This window comes from Parasteatoda tepidariorum, chromosome 5 (genome assembly GCF_043381705.1).
Source record: "Parasteatoda tepidariorum isolate YZ-2023 chromosome 5, CAS_Ptep_4.0, whole genome shotgun sequence".
In the NCBI taxonomy this organism is placed as follows: Eukaryota; Metazoa; Arthropoda; class Arachnida; order Araneae; family Theridiidae; genus Parasteatoda; species Parasteatoda tepidariorum.
In genome coordinates, this window is record NC_092208.1 from 254368 (window position 1) to 269830 (window position 15463).

A 15463-nucleotide genomic window follows, 5' to 3' on the forward strand; every position below is an offset into this window, starting at 1 on the left:
GCCCGGGAGTCGACAAAGTGTAAAGTCGCTTCCAGGTGACACCTCCCTTTAAAAGAATAAGAACTAAAATACAAATGTAATTTAAAATGTTATTTTCATTTAATAACAAAACGTTATTGACCTTAATTATTATTTATTTATTGTTAATTTATTAATTAAATAGCTGAATGGGAGGGAGAGGGAGTCAGTTGCAATTAATCAACAACACTACAAAATCCAGCACAAAACTTTAAGATAAATATTGACACAAATAATAATACTATAATTATTCCTATGTTTTTATTATTTGTTGTTCGTCTGAATGACTTTATATTATTAAATTAAGCAAAACATGTTATCCCATCAAAATAAAGATTAACTGTACTCTGTATCATCTGGCATAACGCTCTTGCTCGAGGCAACTCATAGGATAATTAAAATGTACCACAATCAAGCTCTTTCCTCCTTTAATTGGAGGGTGCACGATATCGATTCATAAAGTGAACTTTGCGCACAGGTTTTGGAGGTACCTTTTGCAGAGGATCAAAATTGTGATGGTGCACCTTCTGATCATTCTTAGAGAGTTCCGCAGTGGAGTGACCCAGTAGAACACCTAAGTCAAGCCTCACTGGTTGGGGTCATTAAGTGGGTGGGTGATCACTTTGATAAGCCTGTGTAAGGACCGAGGGTGTGCGGTATTGGTCCTCGTTAAACCGTAATGCGCTCAACTTCGCACGCAGTTCGTCTTATTAACTAAAAAATGTACGAACCATTCTTAGGGATGTTTCCCACTTTGTTTTTCAACAAAAACAAATGACAGACTAGAGTTTAAACAATTTATTTTCCTAAAACAACATATGCAGTGAAAATTTACAAACAAATGATGTCGTCCCTCAAAGGGGACATTAATGTGAGCAACAACAAAAAAGGAAATCACAGCTGACGAATCACATTTTGACAGAATATGTATATACACAACACTTCACCGTTTCTTATCAAAATAAGCATTAGCTTATGAAATATGAATACTGTAAATAATAAGGAGATTCAAATCTTTGTTATGTCATGAAAAAAGCTATTCAGCGAATGAAGAGAAAAATAAGTCAGTCAACCTAAGTGGGAAAGTTTTAAACTTTTACCCTTGTAAAAAACTAGAATGGGTTAAAATATTATTTATTAAAATAAAAACTAGCACTTTTGAACACACGAAAAAAAGAAGATCAGATGTTCAGTTGATAACAATTTTGCTTAAACAAAACTACTTTTTAAAACAGAGATTCTCAACCTTTTTTCTTACAACAGTACGTTTATTAAGGCAGGGGTCTGTTTAGAAGAAATTTGGGTCCCTTCACAAAATATTTAAACTTAAAAACGGACCCTTCACGAAACATTTTAACTTAAAAACGGACCCTTCACAAAATAATTTAATTCAAAAATAGACCCTTCACAAAATATTTTAATTTAAAAACGGACCCTTCACAAAATAATTTATTTTTTAATCGGACCCTTCACAAATTTGTTTATCTTCATTATTGTTTTGTTAATCGAATAAAACATTCCCAGGAAGGGGAGAAAGACAAATGTAAACGAACTAAGTTTTGTCTTCGGCAGAAGCTTTTTCCATTATTTGTCCGAAATGAATATTCTGCGCTCAGCAGTATAGGTTAAATACCAAATATTTGTGTGTTGCATCTCTAATTGAGTAGCAGCAATGGCAATTTATTTTTGAAAATTTAAATTTTTTTATTATAATTTTAAAGTGTAGAGCATAATCTTGTATCTATTTACAATTCAAAAACTCCTTGAAATTTTTTTTTGCAATAACAGGACCCTATTTGCACAAATTTACAAAAGCAAGACCCTGGTTGAAAGAATGTGACTTAAAGTTTATTTTATATTCACAACGGCCCTTTCACAAAATGTCTGGACAGACCCCTGATTAAGGGATTAATTACAAGCTAATAACAATACTCTTAATGAGAAATTTAAGTTTGATGTTTTTGGATAATTTCATTTATATTAGATCGGTCATAAATATTGGATCGGTATTGCTACTCTCATATCGTCTTCTACTTTTAACAATCTCTATCTTTTTTTTCCTTTTATGTTGGTTAATACTGAAAATTCGAATTCACACAAATAAGATGTTGAATACTGCAATATTTTTAAAATTTTCTTTTTTACATTAACTATTTTTTTTTTGCGTAATTCCTCGTTAACTTGTTTTTTACTAATAATATTGTTAACTTGTTTTTTTTTTAAAGTTATTCTTTGATAATTTGTTTTTATAACTAATAATTCCATTGTGTATTTTAATTGTTAGCTTTTATTTCCTTTTGTAAGTGAATATTTAGCTTTCTTTTGTTAATTAATAGTTTTATTAGTCATTAAAGTTCCTACTTATTTTAACATTTTAAGATTGTCAAAGACAGGATTATCGTCGACAAAGATGTTCACGCTGTTAAAGCGTGGAAAAATTATTAAAAGTATACACATAAACTTTCACTTAAACTTTACTCGTAATACAAGAAACATTATAATTTTTACTATAACGTTTCTAAAATTTAGCAGCACACTTTAAGAATTTGGTGGCACACAAAAGTGCCATGGGCATAGTGGTTGAGAATCTATGAGCCAAAAGAGAACAACAATAAGGAAAAGAATCAACAAATATTTACTATCTAAAACCAATTTTTCCTTTGCATTTATGCCTTGTTTGTTATACCATTTTTTTAAAAAAGGATACATGAATTGACACATAAGAATGAAAATACATGTTTTTTCATTCATTATTTATTCAACAAACACTACTTAAAAATACTGTTTCTTACAAAATTTCAAAGAATTCCTCAATGGTGGAGTTTATAAATAAAATATTTCAAGTAAAATGTTACAAAGGTATTAAAAAAATCTGTTTGTAAAAATATTCATGTACTTAAATGTATACATTATTGTAACATTTTCTAAATAGTTATTGAGTTTTATCTAGTCATCAAAATCTATTTTTTATTTCATTAACAAAGCATTTTCAATGTCATTAAGGTAGTTAATAAATCAAAACTTAAGATTTTGAAAGTTTCACAAATGGCTAAATTTGGAAGATACAAAAAATATACCCACAGAGAATACTTTACAGAAAAGAAACATTCTTCCAAAAATATAATTTTTCCACAGAGAAAGGTGAAACCCTGCTATAATTTATATCCTTAAAAAAGACTAATTGTAAAAAAACTTTTCGAATTTGCTTATTCAAAAATATTATAGATATAATTTGTCTTTTTAAGAAAATTTGATTTCATTCTCATTACACAAAAGAAAAATTTTAATTTTCGAAATGGATACAAAAGTTATTTATTTATTATTATTTTTGTGGATTTCTTTTGAAAAGACTGTACACCTCTCATTTTATAAACACATTTCAGATTATATAAAATGAAATTGTACTTGAAATTCTCAACAGAGAATCTTGAATCAACATTAGTTATCTTACAGTACATCACTGCTTAGCCAAAATAAATTGACAGCTTTTAAGATATGAACTTCATTTCAAATAACAAAATACATTAATTCAGTATATAGTGATACACACAGAAGTTCATCAAATACACTTTTAATAAATTGAAGCTTTCAATTAAAATTATAAGAAATTGAAATATTCACAAAAACAGTCATATAATTGAAGCATCTTATTCGGTGTCAAAACACAGAGTGATAGTCACAGATGAGATAAACAAACAGAGATATATGGATAGGGGTGGTGGGGTTAACAACAGTTGGAGAATACCTCCAAAACTACCGCGGACCATTTTGTTTTGATCCCCCTTCTCATTGGTTGTAGTTTCTCCCGCATTCGTCTATGTTTTGACAAAGTGCTTCAATTGGGTAGTACCCACTGAATTGCACATCGGATAATCCAATGACCCGCTTATACGAATAAAATGCAACGGAACCCAATAATTCTATATGAAACTAATGTTCCTGTTCAAATGAATATTTGTTGTTTTCAGTCCCCACCATAAGGAAGGGATAAAGAAATGAAAAAAATCTGTTTATTTTTAAGAAATGTTTCACCAGCTAGCCTGAAATTTTCAGTTAAGAGTTTAAAATTAATTTATTACAGTTATTGGTACAAAAACGTATAAAATTCTTATTAGAAAATGTTTAAGCGAATATAAGTTAATACATTGTAGAAAAGATATCACTTTTCAAATGTTTTTATTTACAAAAAGGTAAACCCGAGTCCAAAAATTGTCAATAAAAAACGACGTAAATTATTCTAGAAAAATTTTCTACCTGCTGTGAATGATATTAAAAATTTTCCTACTTTTTTTAGTTTAAAACTGACTACATTTCCTTTACTACATCTTTTAAAAAAATGATTTAAGAAATACATCTGCTTACAAAAACACTTTGTACAAAAACTGTAAACACTAACTGCACTCCCTATTATGAAAAAGCAGCTACTATACAACTAGATGAAATTTTTCAATGCATGTATTGCGAATTTTGCTATCCCATTTATTCAGAAGATTAAAGTAAATAATTTTAAATTGAAAATAAATGACAATTATTTTTGAAAATATTGATTTCATTTAAGAGTTGCTAAAATGAAAAGTGAAATAGTGTGATAGCTCAAAAATACAGTATCAAAAGCAACATTGTTTAAGGAGGGTAAGAGGAGTTGCAGGGTAAAAAATGAATGGTCGCCACCAAGCAACTAAATATATTCTAACATTACCGCGCGCACTCACTTTTCATTTGGGCAATCCAAGATCGATAATTGATTTCAAACTCGTAAGTAAAGGAAGATGAATTGCATAAAACATTAGCTGACATCATAGAAGCTTAGGGATTGCATAAAGGATTAGTTTATACGATTATTTAGTATGTAGATTAAAAATGGGCTATCAGGGTTTTAGTATAATATTTGTATTGAAAGGATACACGAACAACAGTCAAACAACACTATAGTGAACCTTCGAGGGATCGAAATTTTGGTTCACTATAACCGGGACTTCACTACATCCGTTCCGCAAGCAATTTTAACCAATGATTCCAAACCTTTTATGACACATTTTTTAAATGAATGACCCATAAAATGAAATACAAAAACGACTGGAAAATAATACGTAGTAACAAACAATGTGTTAACTTTTATTTTTTATGACTCTTTATCTAGCACACACAAAAAAAAATAGTAATCTTTAGCTGATGATTAATCCTCAACATCAGATACAGAAACACTTCCAGACTCGCCGATCATTTTTCCTGGATTTATGTTATTTCGATTCTTAAACCGGTGTAACCAGCCTTTGAAGCACATAAAAGTAGTCTCCCCCAATTGCTCAGCAAATTCATCTGCTTTGACTTGAAACATTTCTCCAGATACTGGAAGATTGCGGCTTCTTTGAATGCTGAACCCATTCAATAATGAAAGGAACAATAAAAAATGCTTTATGCTACATTCCTAATGTAGCGAGGAACGGGGGGAGAACATTTCAATCACACTATCCGGGAGTTTACTATAAACCGCTTTCACTATAGCAGGGTTTGACTGTATTTTGTTTGAGAAAAAACTCAGACTGTCGTTCATGAGTTGAATAAAGGTTTTTTCAGATCACGTTTTATCTTAGTAACAGACAGAAACTCCATTGGCATGATAGCATAGGAATGAAATTGAGTCATCGCTTTCATTCAAACCTTTCTACGAAATTCCGACATATCCAGTCAAAGTAAAAACACAGAAAGAGGTCAAACTAAATACAATTTTATGAACACAAAACAGACGATGAATTCACTCGGTTTTTTTTCCTTCAATGGACAAAGATCCCTCGATTGTTTTCTGTAGATTCACTTTTTTAAAAAAGCTCCTTTGTCTATGTACAATCAACCAAAGAGTCCTACAGAAGCTGTTTTTTTATCACACAAAGATGTCAGCCTTTGACTTGAAAAGAAGAAGATCACAGATTAAAAAATAAATACTAGTGTAGGGAGGGAGGAATCACGTAGTTATGCTGCTCAGCATGTGCCTCTCCTCTTCTGAAAGCTCCAATCCACCTTTCAACGTTCTCCTCACTAGAAATACAAAACATTTAGGATCTCTCAACAACAATATTTAGGGGAACAAATAAATAGAGTGTTATAGAGAAGGGGTGGCCAAGCCCCTTGATAGTTCAGCCATTTTTCAAAATTTAAAATTTTTCGCGAGCTGCAATTAAATACCTATTTAAAAGGTAATAAAAATTTATTTTTTACAGAAATTATATATATTGAAAACAGTAAAACTTGTGTAAGTTGTGGTACATTCTTTTAGTGGTCAACTTAGTGAGCAACTTATAGAGGGTTTACGTTTCTTATATCATCTACATTTTCTTTTACTTACATTTTCTTACATTACATTTACTACATTTTCTTTTTATTTTAATTTAGCCAAATGAATATCTTAAGAAATGTGGCTGAATGAACTTCAATTTGTTACATATAATTCTAATTAACTAACTTATTAAAAATAAATTATTTCGTTAGTTATGCATGTGAAGTGTTTAATAAAAATAATTTCTTAAAATATTAGAGCACGAAAACATGTAATTTGAAAACTTTAACAAAACAAAATTATTTGAACACTTAATTCTGTTATTACTACACTTACAAGCCTATTTGCTCACTATTGCAACTGAAAGAGTAACTTTTCAACTAACATACCTGCTTTCAATGAATGAATGAATGAAATGGTCAAAAGCTGACCCCCTACAGTTTACCCAGATGGTAAGGGGGGATTAGCTCTTTACACTATTTCACCAAACAAGTGAAATTTTAATATACATTGCAAAATGACAGAAATTTTTCTGATTTTTTTTTCTGGTCAACTTATGAGGGCTTTTTATTATACTCCTAGACAAAATTTACTTATTTCAGTGTTCAGTATACAAGATAGACAGGGGGTCAAGTTATAAAGGTTTTGCTTCTTTATGTTATACAGTGTAAAGTCGCGTATCCGGAATCGGTGGGACTTCCAGAAGTCCGTATAATAGATCCCCAAGGTAAACAAAGCTTAAAATGATTTATTAAACGATCTAAATCTAAGAAGCAAAAAATAAATAAACATTATTTTTAAGGGGAATAATGCTTTAGTATTAGAATATCTAATCAATAAAATATGAAATATTAGAAAAAAAATATTATTGCTTAAAATATAGAAAACGAAAAAAAAATTGACATATGAAAATAATAATCCGCCATTTTTAACTAGAATGATTCAAGCAAGAAAGGGAAATTCCCGTCATTCATTAAAGTGGGTAGGTGGAGGAGAAAAATTCATTTCCTCCTTTCCTTATTTGTGAAAGAAAATAAGTGTAAAGAGGAGATCATTTAAGTTGAGGGTGGGGAAGTAACAAATTATTGTTTTCTCTCCAATCATTGGCTATCAATCAAGCATAAAGGCGGGGCACGCTGATCGGGTTCTCTTTATTTTTTCTTCTATGACTGAAAGAATCTGCTAAAGAAAGAATGTTACCCCCTTTTTCCCCCGCCTCCTAAATATTACATGGTATGGGGAAGAACGAATGTTTTGTTTCTCAAGGACGTGTATCCTTTTAGACCTATTCAAATTTTCCATTTTGACTCCCCCTCCACCTTAACGCTTGCCCCGTTTACCCTTTTCCACAGTATTTCTTCTTTCAATAAAAAGGTTCCAGGAAATGCCTCTTTTACTAGCCACCTGCATGGGAAAGGAGGGGGGGGGGGGACTCAGTTGCAGTCTTTTGAAAACAAATCTCCCTCATTTTCCTACATTCCAAGGGAGGAGCGTCACTCAATGGTCTTGGTAGATCTTCACTTCCTCTTTCTGGTGATTTATGGGTTCGATACATAAATCAGAGGTTCAGTGCAAGCTGGAAAAGGAGAAAATGTGTCAAAAGACCTTTTTTTTAGGAAAGGGGAAGATGGAGAGATGTTTGTTTATTTTGATTGTTAAAAAGTGTCCGGGAAATCGACCCTTCCGGGAAAGGGACGTCCGGATATGGGTACACTGTATAGGAAAAATTCCGTTCTTGATGATTGAGGTCAACTTATGCAGGTGTCCAACTTACAAGGGTTTTCAACTTGGCAGGTTTCACTGATAAAAGTACAAAATATGTGTAATTAAATATTAAAAATGGAACACATTTATTTTACTTCTCTCGATAATTCTTAATTTGCCGACCGGCCTGTGATGCGGTTAGGGAACTGCCCTTGCATCAGAAAGGCTCTGGGCTCGAATCCCGGGCAAGGCATGGATGTTCTTTCCTTCTCTGTACTATCTGTCCTTACTGTGGGAGCAACAATGGCCCACCTAATAGGGTGCCCTTGAAAGAGTGGCCAACAAATCTGCCCTTCAGATACCAGTATGACCTACGTCATTCTCCAGGTGGGCATTGGAAAAAAAAAATAATAATTCTTAATTATGTTGCTGAAATGTCATTGCGGATTTTACTTTTTCTTAGAAAAAAAAAAGAATAAATTACTGGTAGATCGTGTTAATCGTTCTGGAGTCGGTCGGTTGCGCCGCTGTTTATGTTCGTTCGGGCAGTTTTCGATGAGCCACATCATTCTTAACTTGGACGGAAATGAAATTTGTTACAAAGTTGCACTTAGTCTGTCATATTTGTTGTCAGTCATTGAAAAGACATTTTGAAACACATACGGAACGATAATAATTTATTGAAATATAATAGCACAAAAATGAAAAGGGAATTTGGGTACGTTTATCGAGAGCCACAAATAATCCTTCAAAGAGCTGCAGGTTGCCCCCCCCCCCGCTATAGAGGGATCTATTGCTATATCAAAGACCTACATACTTTGGAGACGCTATAAGATTTTTTTAAAAATTTAACTGTTATGCATGTATTAACTGTAAATATATTTATATATTATATAAAAAATTAATCTGCAGTGTGTTAATTATGATTAAATATGAAAAACAATTTAAATTCAGAAAATAAGACCGTAAACATACATGAAAACCGTTTTTATTGAAAATAATGTTTGTTTCTTTACTGTCATGTCAACCCACAAAGTGTGCATTGAAGCCAAAGCACTATGGTGCTCTACCCACCCTCTACAGAAAAAATTCTCTTTCAGGTGTTAAGGGAGGCAATTCTAAGAATGAAAACTCTCAGGGGATGGTCAGCCTTGTCTTGCCAGAAAAGATGGAAAAAATAGCAAAAGATGATAAAATACAATTTTTTTTTAATATTATTTGAAAATTAATAATAAATGGAAAAAATAAGGTTGAAATTTAGAAAAAAAATCGTTTTACAGGGTTTTATTGCTTCAGAGAAAATCGTTATAGTGAGAGGAGCGTGACATTAATTCGTATGCAAGTTTGTCGAGACCACAAAACATTACTGTAATAAAGGGAGTTATTGTCGTATTCGATATCGTAGTAGCGAGAGTTCACTGTATTTTGAGATATAAAGGGCTGTAGAGGAAAAATTTAGCTTTTGCGGGATATACTGAGGCTATAAACCAGTGGTTCTCAAAGCATTTGTCAAAGATTTTGTTAGATAAACAAATGCTTAAAAGGGTTTATCCGTTTTAATCGATTGTAAAATAAAATAAGAAAGGGTAAAGTTTCGATCTTTGTCCGTCATCTCGTGCATTAGACTTACGTCGGCAACGTCAGAGTCTGCGGGGCTCGGCCAGTTTATTTTCATTTGCTGTTTGTCGTTCGTGCGTGGATCCTCATGGCATCCGTTATCTGTTAAACCAGAGTATTTAAGCTTCTGATGAAGCAGATTATTCTTTCTTTTCATTGCTGATTAGTCACTCTGTTCGTGAGAGTCTATCAGTTTAATATGCTTTTAAAATATATAGTTCAATGCAGAAACTTTGTCTTTTATTTGGCCCGTTGAACTCAATTTGAAAAAACTCAATTTGAGCATTTTATTTTGATTTTTTAAGCATTTTTAAACATCAGGGAAAAAACTCAAGCAGATTCAGATTAAACATGAGAAGATGTTGAAGTTCTAATCATTTCAATTTTTTTCATCGTTACTTCATTATTTTGCAATAATTACGAAAAATAATGTTTCATTTAACAAGTAATAGGTTTTTTAAATTATTGTTAACCAAAACTATTTTTTATAACTTTCTTAAAAAAAGGATTTAAAAAAAGAAAAGGAACAATTCTAAAAAAAAATATTTATATTAGTAGGTCATCAGGGGTCTGTCTAGGTTTATCTGACAGGTACCTATTTTGTGAAAATTTAGACATAATTTGTGAAAATAAAAAAATTATATTAAAAAATCAACACAAAAATATGGATTTATCGTTTCTTACGGGATAAAAAAATAAAATGTTAAGAAAAAATATTTTGTGTTCCTAAAGTTGAATTTGTGAAGGTACTGCTAAATGGTAGTAAATTTCTCCTGGACAGACCCCTGAACATGGAATGCAGCCCACTGGTTTTTCTCAGGACTGAAGAGTGGTTGTGTGCTTCATTTATAGTAGCAAAATGACCATAACTCTGTTTAAATGATATTCTGCTTTTTTTTCACGTTATTTTAACTTTACTTATCGACAGTCTTTAGTTGAAGAGGACATTTTTGTAATAACTCACAAGACTTTCTATCACCATATCTAGCTTTCTTGCGTATCCTGGGTTCATTTCTGGAAGACTGGGTGGTGGCTGTTTTGACTAATGTTTCCAGGATTTCGTCATCACCGTCAGTGAAGTTATCCTCTTTCGTGGGAGCTCCGTGTCTACCCAAACTACCTCCTGGACCTTTAAAGCAACACAACTTTCAATACACAAGTTTTAACTAATAACAAACACAGGGCATTTGTTATTCCAACAAGAAAATTTTCCTTTTTGCAACGAGGCGTGATGCACATCTTGACCACAAAGTGCAGTTTCTACGATCCTATTTTCTAAATGGCAGGGGAAGATAAGATCCCTGAAATTGTACTAACATTAGAGTGGAAACTGCACTTTATTTGAGGTCAATAACTTGTGTCATGGCTCGTAGCAATTATACATTTTATAAATATTCTATATCAAAAATGTTTAGCAGGCGTGGGAAGCAAATGAGAAAAAAGTGCCTTTAAGAGCTCAAACGCCGGACATTTTCAAAAAGATTTTTTTTTTAAACTTCTGGTGCCAGACCTTCAGAGAATTTTAAATTGATAATATAAAAAAAAATAAACAAAAATTCTGAAATCACCGAAGGTTATAAGATAATTCGTTCAAGAAATGTTTTTTCTTTCAATTTTAGAAAAAACATTTTATATTTTAATAAAATACGACTGTGAGTGGGGATTTTGTTAGAAATTTAGATATTCGGGACACCATGACATTGGGGGGGGGGATTCCATTTTAGAAATTAGATCAATTAGGCGACCTAAATCCATGACTTTCCACGATTTTTTTAAAAAAAAGTCAAAATCATGATATTTCATGACTAATTTTTTTCAATACCGAAATCCATGACTTTCCAGGTGCGCGGATACCCTGATCTTGGAATGGGTAAGAAATATTGTTTTTTGCTTTAACAATACCTAGGAGTGGTCTAACTCTGCCTCGGACGCCTGGAACAGTTCCCCATTTTTGTGTTTTGTGATCTTCATTGTAGATACCAGGATTTCCCAAAAGCTGCCTCAATTCTTGGTCAGCTTGCTGCTCCTTTGTCTTAAATTTTTCCATCTGAAAAATATTGCATTCATTCAAATGTACAAGAAAATACAGTATCAGGGATGATTGTGATACAAACTGAAAATTGTATGCGTACATACTCTGTAAGATATCAATTCATATACTATTCATAGTTAATATAATTTTCTTATAATTAAATTACTTATCAATAAAGAATATTACACTTTTATAGTAACTCATTTAATGACACATTCTTACAAGAATCGCGATTATTGGATTTAAAAACCACATGAATATGAATCACGATATTGGATTTTAAGAATGTGAAAACACAAATTGCATTATTGGATTTTCGAATCGCGATGCACACAATTTGTTAGATCCAGTGACAAGGAATAGCGACACAGGATTTCAAACTCGCTCGAATATGAATCACGATGGTCGATATTTAAATCGCACGAATACGATTCACTATGAATAACTTTTAAATTAGGTAAATACAAAACTCGATGATAGATATTAAAATTGCATGAATATGAGTCTCGATATTAGAGTATTCCGGCATAGTTTCAAACGTTAAAAACTATGAAAAGCCGACAAACCAAAAATTCTTAATGGCAGAAGAGACACGTGTTTGAAAAAATCTCGTTAACGCGCTTCAGCGAAGGTTTAACAATTTTAATTCCAGATGGCAGAACTTATTTCTTACTCTAAATATTAAATTGCAGTGAAAATTTCCTCGAATTATAAGTTCTGATTCGAGGAAATCCGCAAATCAATGGTCTTGAGGCGTGCTAAACTCTGCGAAAAAATCACATGCCATACTATTAGTTTCAAGACCTGGAGGAATAAAACGAAAAACCCGGAATTCAGGGGTACACCCGGAATACAATCACCCCTGCAGTATACTCTCAATATCTCCATAACCCTGCTATGCCAAAAAAACAGCTTTCATTTGGCATTAATTATCCACCTAATGTTGATTTGCATTCCCATGTCAAAAAGTTTCTTCTCACAACCTTGTTACGTCTAAATTTTTTCGAAATAGAAATTAAATTATTTTCGGAAAAATCACTATGTAAGTTTATCGTAAACCAATTCCTTTCTATTTGATGCATCATTATTTTTGTCTTACTTTTAAAGATTAAATTATCATTGTTGCATTTGGACTTATAGTCCATTCTCAGTACATACATATTTATGAGTAGTTATTCTTATGTTTCATGTCTATACTTTTTAGATCATATTTAGTTCTGAACTCAGGGGTGATTGTGAGCCCAAGTCAAAATTCCAGAAAATTTCTTGAGTTTAAAAAAAAACAGCTTAAATTGAAAAATTAGAAAAAAATTCAAACAAGGTTTTTTCCATTTTTCTCAATATTTCTTAGTTTATTTAAAATATATTTAAAATTTTACCTATACCATTTACACATACCTATGATGACCTAGAGAAGTAATTAAAATTCACAAATATGTCTTTCTTTCTTGAGTGTATGATTATAACAACTGTTTACGGATAAAAAATGAATATTAATCATGAATATAAGCTTATAAAGTATTATAAGCTTATAATTTGGCTCTCCCTTACTAACAAATAAAAAAAACTGCGTTTTTTAGTTCCACCTTTGAAAATTTGATATCCGGAAATTTCTGCCATCAATGATTTTTTGAAACGTCCGGACCTTCCATCTCCAGAAACTTCTGGATCACTGTTGGTGTAAATCTGGATTTTTTCAGGAGCACAATCAGCCCTGTGAACTTTTTCTCTCAAAAACCCGCTATATAAATATTTTTTTAATCCTCCCTTCAACTCGGAAATATCGAGAGTATACTGTGTGTGCGCTGGTACAAATGCAACCCATAAAAAAATTGCCTCCACAAATGCAATTTTTAAAATTAAACATTAAAAATATAAAATAGTGCATTAGCACATACACAATGTGAATAATGTACTATCATTCAATGTATTAGGTTTTAAGAAATTAAGAACAAGAAACAAAAATAACTTTTTCAAAAAAATCAATAGTTTCTTCAATAAACAAACAGAATTTAGACATAAATTGATAAAAATAATGTGTTTGTGGATCTCTTTGACTTAAAACTATCCACGCATTAAGAAAAGTGATTCAATTATAAGGATATAAAATATTATTACATCAGTTATGAGTTTCCCTCTTGTTTTATTCCTCTCTCTGTGATTGGCCTTCTTCTCTATCTGTTGCAGCACCCTCTCCCTCGTCGTTCTATATTCCAGGGCAAACTCACTCAGAATTCTGCAACACTTTTGGATGGAAAGCTCTTCTATCGATTGACTGCTGCATCCTAGGTACACAAGGAATTTATGGTACCTGAAAAGTAAACATTTAATAAATTCCTTTTTTCTGCTCTTTATGAGGATTTGAGGGAAATTATAAATCAACTATGTCAACCTTCGTCTATCAAAAGGTACCTCTTGATAGAATCAAGTTAACACGTTAATTGGCATTTAATATTCATAGTGGTAGTTACGCCACATTACTCTTCTTTCAGAGTTTGATCTGTGATAGAATTCTATGAACGGATACCACTAGTTATTTCTTGCTGTTTTTTTCTAAAAATTTTTTTCTTCTTCCATTTTTGTCATATTTTGCTCATTATATATATATATATATAAATATTCTTCTTTTATTTTTAAAAGTATTTCGCTCATTATAATTTTTTTCTTCATTTTTGTTTATTGACCGGGAAACTTTATTTACTTCACCGGATTTTTTTTCCTTGAGCAGTATATTTTTAGCCAAATCAACTTTGAATGTAGATCATCCATCGATATTGGCAAGTTCTTATCACGTCCGCAGGTCACCAATGAAGGGGAATTAATTATCGACTATGTCAACCTTCATCTATCAAAAGGTACCTCGTGACGGAGTCCAGATTTTTCAACAAAAAATAAGCACCTTTTAAGTACTCAAAAAATATTTTCAATCACTTTCCAATAAAAAAAAAATCCTAATTAGGATCTGTGTAGTAATAAAATTTTTTTTTCTATGGTTTAAAGTTTTTAATTTATACACATAAAATCAATAAAATTCAAAAACACTTTCATACATAACATAATCATGACAAAATAACTAGTTTCTGGTAAATATTGCAGAGAAAATAGTGAAAAATCATGCATTTATTGTAATTTAGAATAGCAATCAAAACGGCAAAGAAAAAAAAAATCTCTTTTTAAAAGATAGAAAATCAAGCACTTTTTACAAACCTCAAATAAAAAAAGCACTTTTAAGGGCTTTTAAAAAATTTAAATCAAAATAAGCACCTTCAAGCACTTTTTAAAAATGCTACACACCCTGTACCGCATGGATGAGGCTCCTGACATGCAGTGCTATTGCATAATCGTGTGTAATTCAGCTATAATTTGTTTACATTTTGATATTTTGAAAAAAAGAATGACAGTATTTGAAACTACACAGTTTGCTCCTCAAGTTTTATCTGAACGCACCTTTTTCTAAGCTTCAAATTTTGAATTGATTATATGCAGAATGCACCATTAGGCTCTTCTCCCACACTATAGTATCCTCTAAAGAGCCCTCATCCAGTACCGTCTTTAGGCACAGCACACCTGAGCTCCTTGAGACCCGCCATAACAGAAATTTGCTAGCTTGTAATCAAAAATAGGAGGTAATATTATTTTTATGATCTATGTTTTTTAATTTTAGAAATATTTGATTTTCTCAGTGGTCGAATCATACACCCGACATACCGGAAATTTGTTATCTTGTAATCAAAACTAGGAGGCAATATTTTTTATGTTCTTTCATTTTAGAAATATTTTATTTTTTCAGTGGCCTAATTATACACCCTACTATTCAT

The 15463-nt window shown here is 31.6% G+C and overlaps 1 protein-coding gene across 1 annotated transcript in view; it reads right to left on the reverse strand.

Moving 5' to 3' along the window:
* Positions 1–801: 801 nt before the first annotated feature.
* LOC139424824 (FH1/FH2 domain-containing protein 3-like) overlaps positions 802–15463 on the reverse strand; it is a gene marked incomplete at its 5' end in the record, with an annotated part of 19753 nt that continues 5091 nt past the window's right edge. The window contains 4 exon segments of the mRNA XM_071180914.1: positions 802–6054; positions 10578–10742; positions 11516–11660; positions 13764–13956. Of these exon segments, the coding sequence (XP_071037015.1) occupies positions 5981–6054; positions 10578–10742; positions 11516–11660; positions 13764–13956 (577 nt within the window). The 3' untranslated portion in view covers positions 802–5980.